This window comes from Lynx canadensis, chromosome F1, assembly GCF_007474595.2.
Source record: "Lynx canadensis isolate LIC74 chromosome F1, mLynCan4.pri.v2, whole genome shotgun sequence".
NCBI lineage: Eukaryota > Metazoa > Chordata > Mammalia > Carnivora > Felidae > Lynx > Lynx canadensis.
Genome location: NC_044319.2, coordinates 68,530,739 through 68,545,086, shown reverse-complemented (window position 1 = coordinate 68,545,086; position 14,348 = coordinate 68,530,739). Strand labels below are relative to the sequence as shown.

Here is a 14,348-nt window from a genome sequence, read left to right as displayed (position 1 = left end):
ATTATCAAAGTCCGTACAAGTGGCTGCTGCTCACTGTGCCACCCAAAGGCAAATGCCTCCTTCAAAGTCAGATGGCTTATGTTTGGTTTCAATGTTACCTAATTTTGCTAGACAATTCTTCTCTTGCTGATTCTTTATCCTGGGCAACGCTCCACTCAAACATCATCCCTGCCAAACTACTAAAAGTATTTCCTGTAGAGCAAGCCAAAAGCAGACAAGACAGAATCACATATTCAAAAATATTCAGGTATCTTTAACAAGAAAGAGAAATCTAACTTTAAAATTATTTTTAGGCCTCTTCCATTAACAAATAGAAGCACTATCAATAATGAATTAAAACACATATACCAGGAAGATCCCTACATGAACAAAAGTGCTGTTGCTACACAAATTTTCTGAATGTAGAAAGGACTCAAGCTGATCAACTTCTGGCTGACAAAAGTTATGCCACTTTTTCTGTTCCTTTCTACATAAAGGCCACCTTAAGGTCTACGTCAGGGTTGACAGGCATCCCCAACCCCCAGTCCCTCCAACATTTTATAAAAACTAGATTCCAAAATATTTATAATACATTCATTTTTCAGATTTAAAAAATTACTCTTACAAAAATGCATGGCAATAGGGGCACCGGGGTGGCTCAGTTGGTTAAGTGTCTGACCCTTGATTTCGGCTCAGATGATGATCTCACAGTCCTGGGATCAAGCCCTGTGTTGGGCTCTGTGCTGAGAGCCCAGAACCTTCTTGGAATTCTTTCTCTCCTTCTCTTTCTACCCCACCCCATTCATGCTCTCTCTCTGTCTCAAAATGAATAAATTAATTTTTTAAAAAGTGTGTCAATAAATTTAAATGTTTTAAATACCATATTATACATTAATATAGTATACTAAAAGCAATACAAAATCAGTTTCAAGAAAGATAAAATTATAAGACTTTTTCATAGGTTTACACATAATTCCCGTAGCCTATAGAAAGTAGACTAATCAAAACAGAGCTAGTAATAAATTCCAAGAAAAAAAGAAAAATTATATATTCTTAATGGCTGATCTAGGCACCACTAGCAGAAGCTCAGTGGCAGAATCTGGACTGTTAAAAAAACTTCTGAGATAACCAATAATTAAATAAGCAAAAACATTTTATGAAAGTATGTAGCAAATACATTGAACCACACTCACGTGCATGAGCTTCATATAAAAAACAAATACGATTTCTAATCTCCTTTTATGTCTCAAGTTGCTTTTTTCCAAGTGCCAAACACGAGGAAGTATTACATTATTTTAGGTAATTTTCTTGACTCCTCTGAAGTCCTTTACCTTCCTCATCCAATGCCCTCACCATCAGTTCCAGCGGTGAATCATCTACATAAAGCTCCCGGGTTCGAGATATAATTTCAATGCTGTGAATCACATCAACCTTAACATCGCAGCGCAGTTCATGGTCAGTCACTATGATGAACCCAAAAACTGAGAATTTAATTCAATAGGTCATGAACCTATTCAATGTCTCAAACACACAAAGGCTTATTCTATATTATAAAGAAGAAAGGCTATAACTGTTGCTTTCAACCTGTGGAAGAAAAGAACACAATGAAAAAATACAAAAGCCACTATTTATAAGAGACAATAGACCAACAGTAGTTCTCAAATACTGATCTATAATGATGTTTCCATTGAGTCATGGAAAAATGAGAAAAGTACGAATTTTAACATAGTGAGTAATAAAATTACATGTATTCACTTTAAAGGAATATAGTTTAGTGGCACTTGGCTGGCCCGGTCATTGGAGCATGTGACTCTTGATCTTGGGGTTGTGAGTTTGAGCCCCATGTTGGGTGTAAGAAATTATTTAAAAATAAAATCTTGGGGCACCTGGGTGGCTCAGTCGGTTAAGCGGCCGACTTCGGCTCAGGTCATGATCTCACGGTCCGTGGGTTCGAGCCCCGCGTCGGGCTCTGTGCTGACAGCTCAGAGCCTGGAGCCTGTTTCGGATTCTGTGTCCCTCTCTCTGACCCTCCCCCGTTCATGCTCTGTCTCTCTCTGTCTCAAAAATAAATAAATGTTAAAAAAAAAATTAAAAAAAATAAATAAAATCTTAAAAAAATAAATAAAATAAAATAAAGGAATATACTTTATTATTATATTCTACCTGAGCTCTGAAGTATTAAAATTTTTAATGAAATCATGGTAATAGATTTTTTTAATGTATTTATTTAGGAAAGTAAAAGGGTGACAACCATATGTCCTGCCAATAAATTTCTCTATTTCTAGTGTTTTTTTCTAGACTATGAGGTTAAAAAGCCTGGAAACAATATATTAGACCCAACCGCAGTTCCAGTCAATACAGCCATAATGAAATTCAGAAACACGAATAGAAACAGTACAGAATGAATTGAGAATGAAACAAAAATTATTTTGTACGATCTTTTAACAATATTCCCACCTCTCATATTTACCATGTGTTAGAGAACTGCCTACATAGCTCCCTCATTCTGCTGCTTTAACTCTACATTTTTAGTTTCAGCTTTATCTACAAGAAACAAAAAGCAAAGTAACTACCACTGCAATACCCAAAATTACCAATGGACATCACGGGTAAACTCTGTCCCTAGTTGTGGATCTGCTTTTACGGAATTTTCAAATCAAAGGAAAATGTTTCTTAGGTAACACAGGCAAGTGCCCTTCAAAAAAGCCCCAGGAACATCAAAATATGCTACTTCAGGCAAAGCTAGCCTTCCTTTCATAAGAAATACAAAACTTGATTTAATCACACCCAAACTATATTTACACCGAAGTTCAATAAATAAGTAAATATACTGTAGATAGTGAGTGGCAGGTTTCTCACTAGCAAAGAAATTATGCTGTGGTACAGGATTAGAACCAAAGATATCAATAACTCACGTTTGAGTTTATATGCAGATAAATGGATACAGAAGTAAACAGATCTATGTATATATGTGGGTTAGTGTATATACATATATTTCCTAGCACTGTCCCCTGAGAGGGTTTAGAAACTATGACACTACAGTAGCAACCAGTACATTAGCACCAAGATCTTGGTTTCTAAATACAATTCTCTAACAAAAAGAACCAGAACTTCCTCAGGAAATGGCTGGTCAGGGGAAATACAAGATGAGCCTGGCTCATCTTATGGTGCTAAAAAGTAAGGAAGTACTAAAACTAATTATTTAATTAAGATTGGGCAAGCCCAAAGGACATTGGAGTCAATCTGAAAGAGTTCCCAATGGCCAAAGCCAGAAAAACAAGTAACAAAATAAATTACGATAATATTGGATTATAAACCAAAAATAAATTTCCATGAGTCAATACTTATATAAATAATGAATGAACGAATGGGAACTCGTTTGTAAGATGTAGGTTATTTTCCTTACAGAAGAATGCTATTAAAGTGTGGAAAGGATGAGGGAAATAGAAAATCCCCATCAGGGGTGCCTGGGTGGCTCAGTTGGTTAAGCATCTGACTTTGGCTCAGGTCACGATCTCATAGTTCCTGAGTTCAAGTCCCACATCAGGCTCCGAGCTGACATCGCAGGCCTGCGTGGGATTCTCTCTCTCCCTTTCTCTCTCTGCTCTTCTCCCACTGTGCGCTCGCTCTCTCTCAAAATAAATAAATAAAGTTCATTTGATTAAGCATCTGACTTTGGCTCAGGTCATATCTCAAAGTTCGTGAGTTCGGGCCCCACGTCTCTCTCTCAAAAATAAATGTTAAAAAAACTTTTTAAAAAATAAATTAATGCGTGAAACTTTAAAAACAAGATATATCAAAGCATCTCTCAAGTATTTATTAGTTACTATGGTGGTTTTAATAACTTCCACAAATTCTTTGACACTCCTCCCTCTAGGAGGTGAAGCTTAATTTCTTTTCTTTTGAATGTGGACCAAACTTAGTGATGATTTTTAATGAATAGCATATGGAAAGTTACTTATTGTAACTTTACAGTGGAGAAATCTGACAGGCACTACCTTTAATCAAGTGATCAAGCTTACTATCACTAGTGATAAATCATGTTGATACCATGTACACCCTGACATAATGCACTGGAAGGGCTCTTTGCTTCTGTTGTTTTCCTCCTAAAAATCTGTAAGCCAACCTAATCATGAAAAAACATCAAATAAATCCAAACTGAAAGACATTCTACAAAATACCTAATACTCTTTAAAAGTGCCAATGTCATGAAAGACAAAGAAAGAATGAGAAACTATCACAGGTCACAGGAGACAAAGGAAACATGACAACTTAGTTTAGTAATGTGGTGTCTTAAATCTTAGAGCAAAAAAAGTACATTACGTAGAACATTAAAGAAAACTGGATGAAGGGTATATAGGAACTCTTTGTACATCTTTGCATGGATTCTATAAATCTAAAATTATTTTACGGGTGCTCTAGGTGGCTCAGTCAGTTGAGTGTCCCACTCTTGATTTCAACTCATCATCTCATGGTTTGTGGCACTGAGCCCCATAGTTGGGCTCTGCCCTGAGTGTGGAACCTGCTTGGGATTCTCTCTCCCTGCCCCTCTCCCACTCACACTCTCTGTCTCTCTCTTAAAATAAATAAACAGACATTTAAAAATAAACTAAAACTGGGGTGCACCTGGGTGGCTCAGTCGGTTGAGCGTCCGACTTCAGCTCAGGTCATGATGTCAAAACTCCTGAGTTCGAGCCCCGCGTCGGGTTCTGTGCTGACAGCTTGGAGCCTGGAGCCTGCTTCGGATTCTGTGTCTCCCTCTCTCTCTGCCCCTAACCCACTCGCATTCTGTCTCTCTCAAAAATGAATAAACATTAAGAAAAATTTAAATAAATAAATAAACTAAAATTATTTTTAAAAACTTAATTGATTAATCTTTTACCTAATTTTTTTTTTAAGTTTATTTATTTTTGGGACAGAGAGAGACAGAGCATGAACGGGGGAGGAGCAGAGAGAGAGGGAGACACAGAATCGGAAACAGGCTCCAGGCTCTGAGCCATCAGCCCAGAGCCTGACGCGGGGCTCGAACTCACGGACCGCGAGATCGTGACCTGGCTGAAGTCGGACGCTTAACCGACTGCGCCACCCAGGCGCCCCTCTTTTACCTAATATTTAATTGAAAAGATCTGATGTTAAAAGAATTGAAGACCAAGATATGGGACCTATGATCAAAGCAGAAATGTCATGGGATCTGCTGGTAAAAACACACCATTAAGGAAGTGTTCCAAGGACAGCAAAGGAAAGAAGGTGACCTTAGGTAATATACATTAGATAATTAAGCACTGCATAATCTAGCACTAATTAAATGGGAAATTAAATACTTTTCTTCCGTGGAGAAATACGTAGGGAAATGGTAGGACCAAAGCAGTGTGACCGTACATAAAATATATGAAAGGCCTTATGCACACAATGACTACCCATCTGACTACTTCTATAGGAGAAAGCTTTTCAATACCTGGCCACTGACCATAAAGAAAAAGAAATTACCCTCTATGATTTATAGATAAATTTAGAGAGATTAAGAGAAGTATCATACCTTCAACTTACCTCTTTGAAATATAAAAAGAAATGAGTAACTTTTTTAGATAATATAATGAATATTCTTATCTATACGTCCATATTACTTCAGGTACACACAGGAGTAAGGTAATAATGAAAGAAAAACAAATGAGATAGAAAGAAGAATTGACCCAGGGAGATGAAGGAGAAAGAAAAAAATAAGAGAATGAAGCCAGTATTCAAGAACCAAAGGGATGCAGAGACAGGAACAAAAAAAGGAGTTGGGGCACCTGGGTGACTCAGTCGATTAAACGTCTGACTCTTGTTTTTAGTTCAGGTCCTGATCCCACAGTTCATGAGTTCAAGCCTCACATCAGGCTCTGTGCTGACAGCATGGAGTCTGCTTAGGATTCTCTGTCTCCCTCTCTCTCTCTGCTCCTCCTGTGCTTGTGCTCTCTCTCTCTCAAAATAAATAAACTTAAAAAAAAAAAAAAAAGAGGGAGCAGAAACGGTAAGTATTTCCTGCCTTGACTCTCATATTTATCCCAGCTCCCCAATCAATTCCTCTTGATTATACAATTATAATCACTGCAGCAACTAATCAACTAGTAAGTTGATTAGTTTACAGAATACCAACATGCTGAGCATAGCACAAAAAGTACTGCTCACCCTATATTCTCTACCCACACCAAAATCATCCAGTTACCTGACCCTTTCTTTATCCTCCAAGTAAGCTAAAATCATGCCTTCATCTTCAAACTCCTCTAGTTGTCCTTTACCTAAGGTTAAAAATCTCGATTTCCCACTAGAAAAAGGCATATTCATATATTCAGACGGCCTCTGAAGGATACAGAAAAGTGGCTGCCTCTTGAACAAATGACATCAGAGGCTTACTTTTCACTATATAACTTTGTATATTCTTTGAAGGTTTTACCAAATGGAGGTAGCACCCAGTCAAAACAGAACAAAAATCAAAAGAAATCTAGCACTCTTAACCAAATAAAACACGCCCACCCACCTCAAGTCTCTCACCTCTACCCATCATCTCTGTCCTAGCCACTAATTTGCTTTACTACAGTGTCAACAAAAACATAAAATTCTAAGCACCTAAACATGAATGAACATCTCTCTTAGGCATATACTTTTCTTCCACAACGTCCTCTCCTTCTTCTGCCTCCCCCATTCAGAGTGCTCTTTTCCACTCACAGGAGAACGTACCTGGTAGGACACTGAGAATAGCATTTATCATTGAGCATTTCATCATCTATGTACACAACTGTACTAATATCAAATTTGGGAAAACTGATTTAAAAGATACTTAACTTTGGAATATATACAAGTCAGATAAAATTAAGGTGAGAGCCAGATTTGACATTTTTCCTAGCAACTGTGTAAACGAATCTTTTGATATCAGAATGAATTCACATAGTTAAGAGTAATGACATTAAAAATTGCTTATGTAAGGGTCACCTGAGTGGCTCAGTTGGTTAAGTGTCTGACTTCGGCTCAGGTCATGATCTCATGGTTCGTGAGTTCAAGCCCCATGTTGGGCTCTGCACTGGTGGTGCGGAGCCTGCTTGGTATTTTCTCTCTCCCTCTCTTTCTGCCCCTTCCCCACTTGCTCTTTCTCTCTCTCTAAATAAACAAACTTTTTAAAAAATTGCTTATGTGACCAAAACAATTCTTTTCTGACCATGGGATCCTTCTCTATCCATTTGCAGCTGCCTTGCATGACATATTCCTCAAAGATCCTCATCTTTGAGAATCCTCGTAACCATATTTCACTGATTCTAAGGCACTCCTTTATTGATATTTTAACATCTCTGAAATTGAGATTTAAAAAAATTTTTTTAACATTTATTTATTTTTGAGACAGAGAGAGAGCATGAACAGGGGAGGGTCAGAGACAGAGGGAGACACAGAATCTGAAACAGGTTCCAGGCTCTGAGCTGTCAGCACAGAGCCCGACGCGGGGCTCGAACCCACGGACCGCTAGATCATGACCTGAGCCGGTCGGACGCTTAACCGACTGAGCCACCCAGGCGCTCCTGAAATTGAGATTTTTATAACTGATGACATGTTATAATTGCTGTCAGCCAGACAGTCATGACACAGTTGTCATTGGTTCCCTATATGAAAACATTAAAAGTTTTCATCAAAACTTGTAGAATGGGTATTAGTAGTAGGAAGAAAAGCTGGTGCCAATGGCAGTACACTCTTTAATCCCCTGGGAATCAACTGGTTAAGGAGATGGGATAAGAAAGGTGGTAACTCAGATGTACTAGGCACTTTTCCACAACTGGAGACAAAAAAAAAAAAAAAAAAAAAAAAAAAAAAAAAAAAAAAAAAAAAAAAAAAGATCAGTTCCATGTAAGTGCAAAGCTAACTTAAGAGGCCAATATTAAAGCTTTTAGGTGTTGTGGGTTTTTTAAAAGTTTTACTTATTTAAGTAATCTCTACTCCCAATGTGGGTCTTGAACTCACAACCACAAGATCAAGAGTCATACTCTCTTGGGGCACCTGGCTGGCTCAGTTGGTGGAGCATGCAACTCAGTGTTATGAGTTCCAGCCCCATGCTGGGGATAGAGATGACTTAAACATAAAATCTTAAGGGGAAAAAAAAAAAGAGTTGCATGCTCTTCCAACTGAGCCAGTCATGTGCCCTAGCTTTTAAGTGTTACTGTTTTTAATTGATTCTTTTAAGAAATACTTCATCCCCAGCAGTTTTCATGGCACAGAAGATGATATTGTGGGGACAAACACAGAGGTTGAAGATATCCAGCCAAAAAGTGTTTCATCTGAGGCAGAAATGTTAAAATAGTTTTAGAAACATCTTAACCAGGGGGCCCCTGGATGGCTAGGTCAGTTGAGCATCTGACTTTGGCTCAGGTCATATCTCGAGGTTCATGCTCACTGCTGTCAGCCGGTCAGTGAGGAACCTGCATCTGAGCCTCTGTCCCCCTCTCTCTGCCCCTCCCCTGCTTGCACTCTCTCAAAAATAAATAAAATATTTTTAAAAATCTATTAAAAAAAAGAAATATTTTAACCAGTCTATTTTATTTATATTTTCCTTTTTATTAGGCATAATAGTGATACATAATAAAAATAACAATCTAATTAAGTCAGTCAGAGTTCTTCCACAGGCATAAAGTAGAAATTCTAGGTGAAGAAAAGCACGGTTTAGTTGGCAATGTTTTTCTTAGTGGTATATTAAAAAAAACAGCTTTCTAATAGACAGCATCTTCAATCATATGAAATATGATATGCCAAACAATGTGAACTTCTCTTTAATAACACAGTACAGACATACACTTATCAAAATACTTTAAAACTATACAGATATTTCCGGCCTATCAATATAGCAATGAAGTGCCAGAAACTCTAGGATGCAAAAAGCCTTGCTTTGATTTTGGGTACAAATAGCACTTCTCCAGCCGCTCTGGTCTAAAACAGAATGGTGCGGTGCCTCCCAAACTTTAGTGTGCATGAGAATCACTGGATAGGTTGTTAATTCCCTGGGTTCACCCCTGAGATTCTAATTCAGCAGATCTAAGCTGGGGTCTAAGAATTTACACCTCTTTTCCTTTTTTTTTTTTTTTTTAACGATTTCATTCGTTTTGGTTTTTTTTTTCCAAGTTTATGTATTTTGAGAGAGCGAGCACGCGCAGGGGAGGAGCGGAGGGAGAGAGGGAGAGAGGGGGAGAAGGAGAGGGGGGGAGAAGGAGGGGGGGGAGAAGGAGGGGGGGGAGAGAGGGGGACAGAGGGGGAGAGAGGGGGAGAGAGGGGGAGAGAGAGAGAGAAAGAGAATCCCAAGCAGGTTCCACGCTGTCAGCACAGAGCCCAACTTGGGGCTCAAACTCACAAACTGTGAGAGCATGACCTGAGCTGAAACCAAGAGCAGGACGCTTAACCGACCGAGACACCCAGACGCTCCATTTTTTTTTTTTTTTAAAGATTTTATTCTTAACTAATCTCTACTCTACATCAATCGTGGGACAACCCACGATCAAGAGTCCTACGCTCCACTGACTGAGCCAGCCCGGCACCCCAAGGACTTACCCTTCTAACAACATTCCAGGCGATACTGATGATGCCAATGGCACAGGTTCGCAGACCACACTGAGAAGCACTTGTTTTCATACTACCTTTTGCCTCATTCAAGACCCACCTCAGACCTTAACACAATCACGCTAGTTCCAATTAGTAATTCCTTCCTTTATTGATTCAAATAACTACGGTTTCCACTCTGTATCAGGCACCATGCCAGGTGCTAGATTTAAAAAAAAAAAAAAAAAAGTCACAGAATAGGATGCCACGATTAGGGTTTACACTGCAGAATGCTTTTTTCTATTTTATATTTGAAGCACCATCTGTATTAATCATGTATAAAAGATATCAGATTATTCTACTCCAGATGAACAATTTCATAATGTTTTCTCTCAACGTACCTATCTCTCGAGCAAGAATAATACTGCTGAGGCGTATCGGTTGGGAAGATTCAGCAATGAGCACAGCTTTTTGGGAACATAAGGTGCCATTTTCATATAAAGGCTCAACAGTTACTGCGTCATGATGGGTAGAATGCCTGCCAGAATAAAATACTTAAGGGCTGGAGATAAGAATGTGGGTTAAAATGAACTTTTAGCAGAACACAGATTCTTACAGTTTTTCCATGTTACGTTTAATCAGGTGCATGTAAATGACACTTTAAAATAGGAACCATGTTCAGAGACACAAGATTTCAGTGAGAGACTGATGAGGACCTTCCCCAAAGATCCCCCGTGCAAAGTTATACAAGTATTATATTCCTCCCTCAATATTTAAAATACGATTGCTACAGGGGCGCCTGGGTGGCTCAGTCAGTTGGGCCCCCGACTCTTGATCTGGGGACAGGTCATGATCCCAGGTTCATGGGTTTCTTGCCTTGCCACGAACCCTGCACTGATAGTGTGGAGCCTGCTTGAGACCTTCTCTCTCCGTCTCTCAGTCTCTCCGCCACTCTCTCCCCTCCCCCGCTGTCTCTCTCTAAATAAAATTTAAAAACAAAATAAAATAAGATTGCTATAGTGTCCCCCCAGTCTGTAAACACACTGATGTCTTCCCAATAATGAGAGGCGTAGATTTCTCCTACTCTGAGGAATGTGTTTCGGTCCAATATAAACGGGCTGCTAAGGTAGAAAGGCTGCCTAACTTAGGTCTGAGTCCAACTCCAACAACAACAACAAAAACCGAAACGAAACAAAACCCAACGAAACCAAAACCCAGAAACCTCCTCTTGGGGCTCTGATGCCGAGCTGCCCTGCCTCACCCTCGACGAGGCCGCGAAGGCCCCGGGCCGCCGAGCGGGAGGTGAGCGGCGTCCACTGCACAAACCTCGGCGCCGCTCAGGCCGCGGCGGAGCCCGGACGCGTCCGCGAGGCTCTCGCACCCGGCGACGTCGCGGCTGCCCAGCCCCCGCGCGGCAGTCGCCCCTGAAAACACAGGGGGCGGTCCTGGCCACCCACCGGGGCCCTCCTCCCGTCCCCCAAGTTCTCCCTTCTGCCGGCGCGGAATACAGTAACGCAGTGGCGCACGGGGATCCCCCGCGGAGAGAGCCGCCCGGGGCGAGTGGCCGGCCGGGGCCCCCCCGCCCCAGGCGCCCCGCTCCCAGGAAGTCGTCCCCAGGCCCGGCGGCAGGGCCCCCACAGGAAGCCCGCGTACCCCCTCACCAAGTGTAGCAGCCCCGCTGCGCCTCCAGCAGGAAGGGCACGCGGCCCGGCTCCCGGCCGAAGGGGAGCAACACCTGCGGCACGTTGAGCTTGTTGGCCAGGGTCCCAAGCAGACACTGAAGCAGCAGCGTGACGCGGGGCGTGGGCCAGCCGACAAACGGCCGGCTCCGTCGGGGCCTCGAGGCCCCGGAGTCCGTCATGGCGACCGCCGCTTCCGCGCCTCAGCCCGACTGAGGCCGCGGCCCGCCGGCGCCGGCCAATCCGCGGGCGCGACGCCACAGGGGGCGGTGCCTCCTCCCGGCTGGGAATTGTGGGAGCGCTAGGGAGGGGGCACGTGGCAACGGGAGGCGGGAAGCCTGCCACGTGCTCAGGGGGCAAGTTCCCTAAATTTTGGCCGCAAAGAAAGGAGCAAAATGTCGAGGAAGGGCTCACCTCTCCCAGTTTAATTTCTTCCGTTGCCTACCTTGTGTTCCGCTCCTGGCAGAAAAAAGTTTGGGTGGGTTTTTTTGGGCTGTAATTTCCAGGTAGCATTGGTCGGTGCCTATAAATGGAAAAAATTTGCAGTCTCTATCATAAACAGCTGACTTTGTCAAGGGAGCTGTGTCTTTTTTACTAGGAGTCAGACTCGTGTCCAGCCTCAAGGCCAGAGTGCAGTAAATGCCAGGCACCAGCGACCAGAAGGCTCAGGTCGTCCACGTGCACAGCCGGTCTCTGAGCAAACACTCCTGGTTAAACTAACCTGTGCTCTCCAAATACCCGACGGACTATCGGCTCAAAGGCTGTCACAGGGCAGTGTGTGAACAGTGTTGAAGTGATTTAAGGAGCACCGAGCCTAATAAATCCGTGGTGTGGAACTAGTACAGTTGTGAAGGAAAAGCCCTGAATGCGCCAGTGCTAACTTAAGTAACCTAGAAGAGGCCTTGCGTATAACTATTATTTCTGATGTTCGCATTTACCCTGATAATACACATTATCTTTACTTGACAACTTATTTCTATCAGTACATAGAAGTAAGAATCTGAGCTGAGTTTCGAATCCAGTTTTGGTGGTCTGCTTCCAAAGCGTGTGTTCTCTATGAAATCCTGTTGCCACCACCCACAAAGATCTGATTTTTACCTCAAACCTCATAGTTCCTGTGGAGAAAGCGCATTTGGATTAGTAAATAAAAGTCAAGGAGGTCTGAGAATTGGAGGGACTGGTTCTTTATTTCAAAAAGACAGTTGTCAATTTTCAGTATCAAAACAGTTGCACTATTGGTTTCTTTCTCTCAATCGGCCCCGGAGAGAGCACACCAAAGGAGAGTGCATTGTAAGCCAAGAAGCTGCCGGATGCACACCTAACAGACCTCACAGAAACCTCACCAAAAGGGGGGATTGGGCAGGGAAAGAAACTTTTAAAAGATCAGCACACCGTCAGCCCACAGACTGTACAGTTCTCAGCCTGACAGAGTGGCCAAGGTGCCCCAACCCTAAAGAAGCAAAGTTTCAAAATAATATAAAATTTAAAAACGGTTTTGTACGTAAGCTATTCAAGATTTCTCCAGCACTAACACAAAGCACAATGACGTGGCACTTTTAGAGACAGCAGCTTCAGTCCCAGAGAAGGGTGACGAGATAAGTTTGTTTCATGTGGCTAAATCAGTGGCAAACACGTAATTTTCTTTTCTTCTTTCAAGGAGGCAGGAGAGCAAATAAGTGGTCACCTCAACATAAAGGGGACATGGTCCATGTCTGTGAGCGGTTAGGAGAGAGAGGGGTGAGGAGGATAGGACAAGGATTTGGTCTCAGACAGAGGTCTCACACCTTAATTTGTTTGGTCACTTCTGATGAAAAGAAATTAAAGTTGCTCAAAGATACCTTAAAACTGAAACCCTGAGCCACACTTTTTTGGCTAACTCCTCCTGGAATCACCTTTCTAATTTGGCCGGTACTTTGGACAGAGCAACGAAGCTTCCCAGAGTGGGTACCTTTCGGGGCTCTGGCCCTCAGTAGGCAGGCAGGCCTTGCCGCTCTCCCTCCTCTGCAGAGAGAGCAGTGTGCGTTAGGCTGAAAAGTTAACTTTCCAAACCTTCCAAGTGAGCAAGGACTAAGACTGCTGCTTCAGAACTGTGGAATTATTAGGAATGTTTTACAAATGGGTCGCTACAGCAACAACAAAAAAAGGTAATTACAAAATGTGTACATCACAACATGCTTGTAAAGACACTTTGCATTGTGCTCACATTCCCTTAAACGTTGTTCCCAAAGGTGCTCGGCCTCAAGCCCGACTGGAATCTCAGGGGAGAGGCAGAGACAGTTTGGCGAAAAAGATACAGGGGTTGGGGTGGGAGAGGCGGCAAAAAGGAGAAAGCGGACTTCCAGTTAAAGATCAGCCCTCAGTTTCCAGGCCAGCTTCGGGCAGGCTGGCCTCAGGCGGAGTCAGGGTCAGGGGGGAGGAGCAGCGGCAGGGCGGGACCGGGGTGCTCTACATCTCATTCAGGTCAAGCAGAGTCTGGTCCAGCATCCTTTGTGTACAGAGGTGCTCCTCTTTGGTGCATTTCAGCTTATCTAATGGGTGTAAAGGAGAGACGTTACTAGAACTAGAAGTAAAGGTCAAGGTCTGCCCACCGTGAGAATCGCTCCTGCTGCAGGAAGGCTGCAGACTATCAAAGCACCGCCTTCCCAGCGGCAGGCCTGAGCCACTGCACCACCCACTTCTGCAGGGACTCTGGCGTGCCCCCTGGAGTTGCAGGTGTGGCTATATATACCTCTGGGGGAAGGGGCTGGGGACCTATCAGTCATTTCCTCCCATACCCACACCCACCAAGGCTTTCAGTTTTCAGTCCCCGAAGGAGGCAGCCTTAAGCATCAGCCATTCTTTCTTCGGGGCTTTGCCCGTGGGATGGTACTTATTTGACATGGTTCCGGGCATGTTTCTACCAGTGAAAACATCAGAGTCTCAACCTGAGAATACAAGATCTTCATGCGCTATAAGCTTCCTCCAAAATGGAAAGGAGAGGAACAACTGGTGGGATGAATGAAAGACCCCCCAGAGCCTATCACAGAGTCCCTGAAGCCAAGAACACTACCAAACGTAAGCAAACCTCAACGGAGGTTTTTGTAGAGCTACTGCTCACAACTAGCTTCCGATAGCTACTTACAATTAAACGTAAAACCAGCAAAA

The 14,348-nt window shown here is 42.6% G+C and overlaps 2 protein-coding genes across 6 annotated transcripts in view; both read right to left on the bottom strand.

Annotated features, from left to right (window-relative positions):
• The window catches only part of NUP210L (nucleoporin 210 like), an 83,389-nt gene extending 71,117 nt beyond the window's left edge, over positions 1 to 12,272 (bottom strand). Inside the window, exons 1-4 of the mRNA XM_030302164.1 lie at positions 11,187 to 12,272; positions 9,927 to 10,063; positions 1,311 to 1,442; positions 99 to 192 (exon numbers count right to left, since the gene is read on the bottom strand). Coding sequence (XP_030158024.1) covers positions 99 to 192; positions 1,311 to 1,442; positions 9,927 to 10,063; positions 11,187 to 11,386 — 563 coding nt within the window. The 5' untranslated portion in view covers positions 11,387 to 12,272. The remainder of the gene's footprint in view (positions 1 to 98; positions 193 to 1,310; positions 1,443 to 9,926; positions 10,064 to 11,186) is intronic.
• Positions 12,273 to 12,372: 100 nt separating this feature from the next.
• The window catches only part of TPM3 (tropomyosin 3), a 28,215-nt gene continuing 26,239 nt past the window's right edge, over positions 12,373 to 14,348 (bottom strand). For all 5 annotated transcript variants that reach the window (XM_030302170.1, XM_030302168.1, XM_032591690.1 and 2 more), the window contains one exon: positions 12,373 to 13,732. In XM_030302170.1, coding sequence (XP_030158030.1) covers positions 13,650 to 13,732 — 83 coding nt within the window. In that variant the 3' untranslated portion in view covers positions 12,373 to 13,649. The remainder of the gene's footprint in view (positions 13,733 to 14,348) is intronic.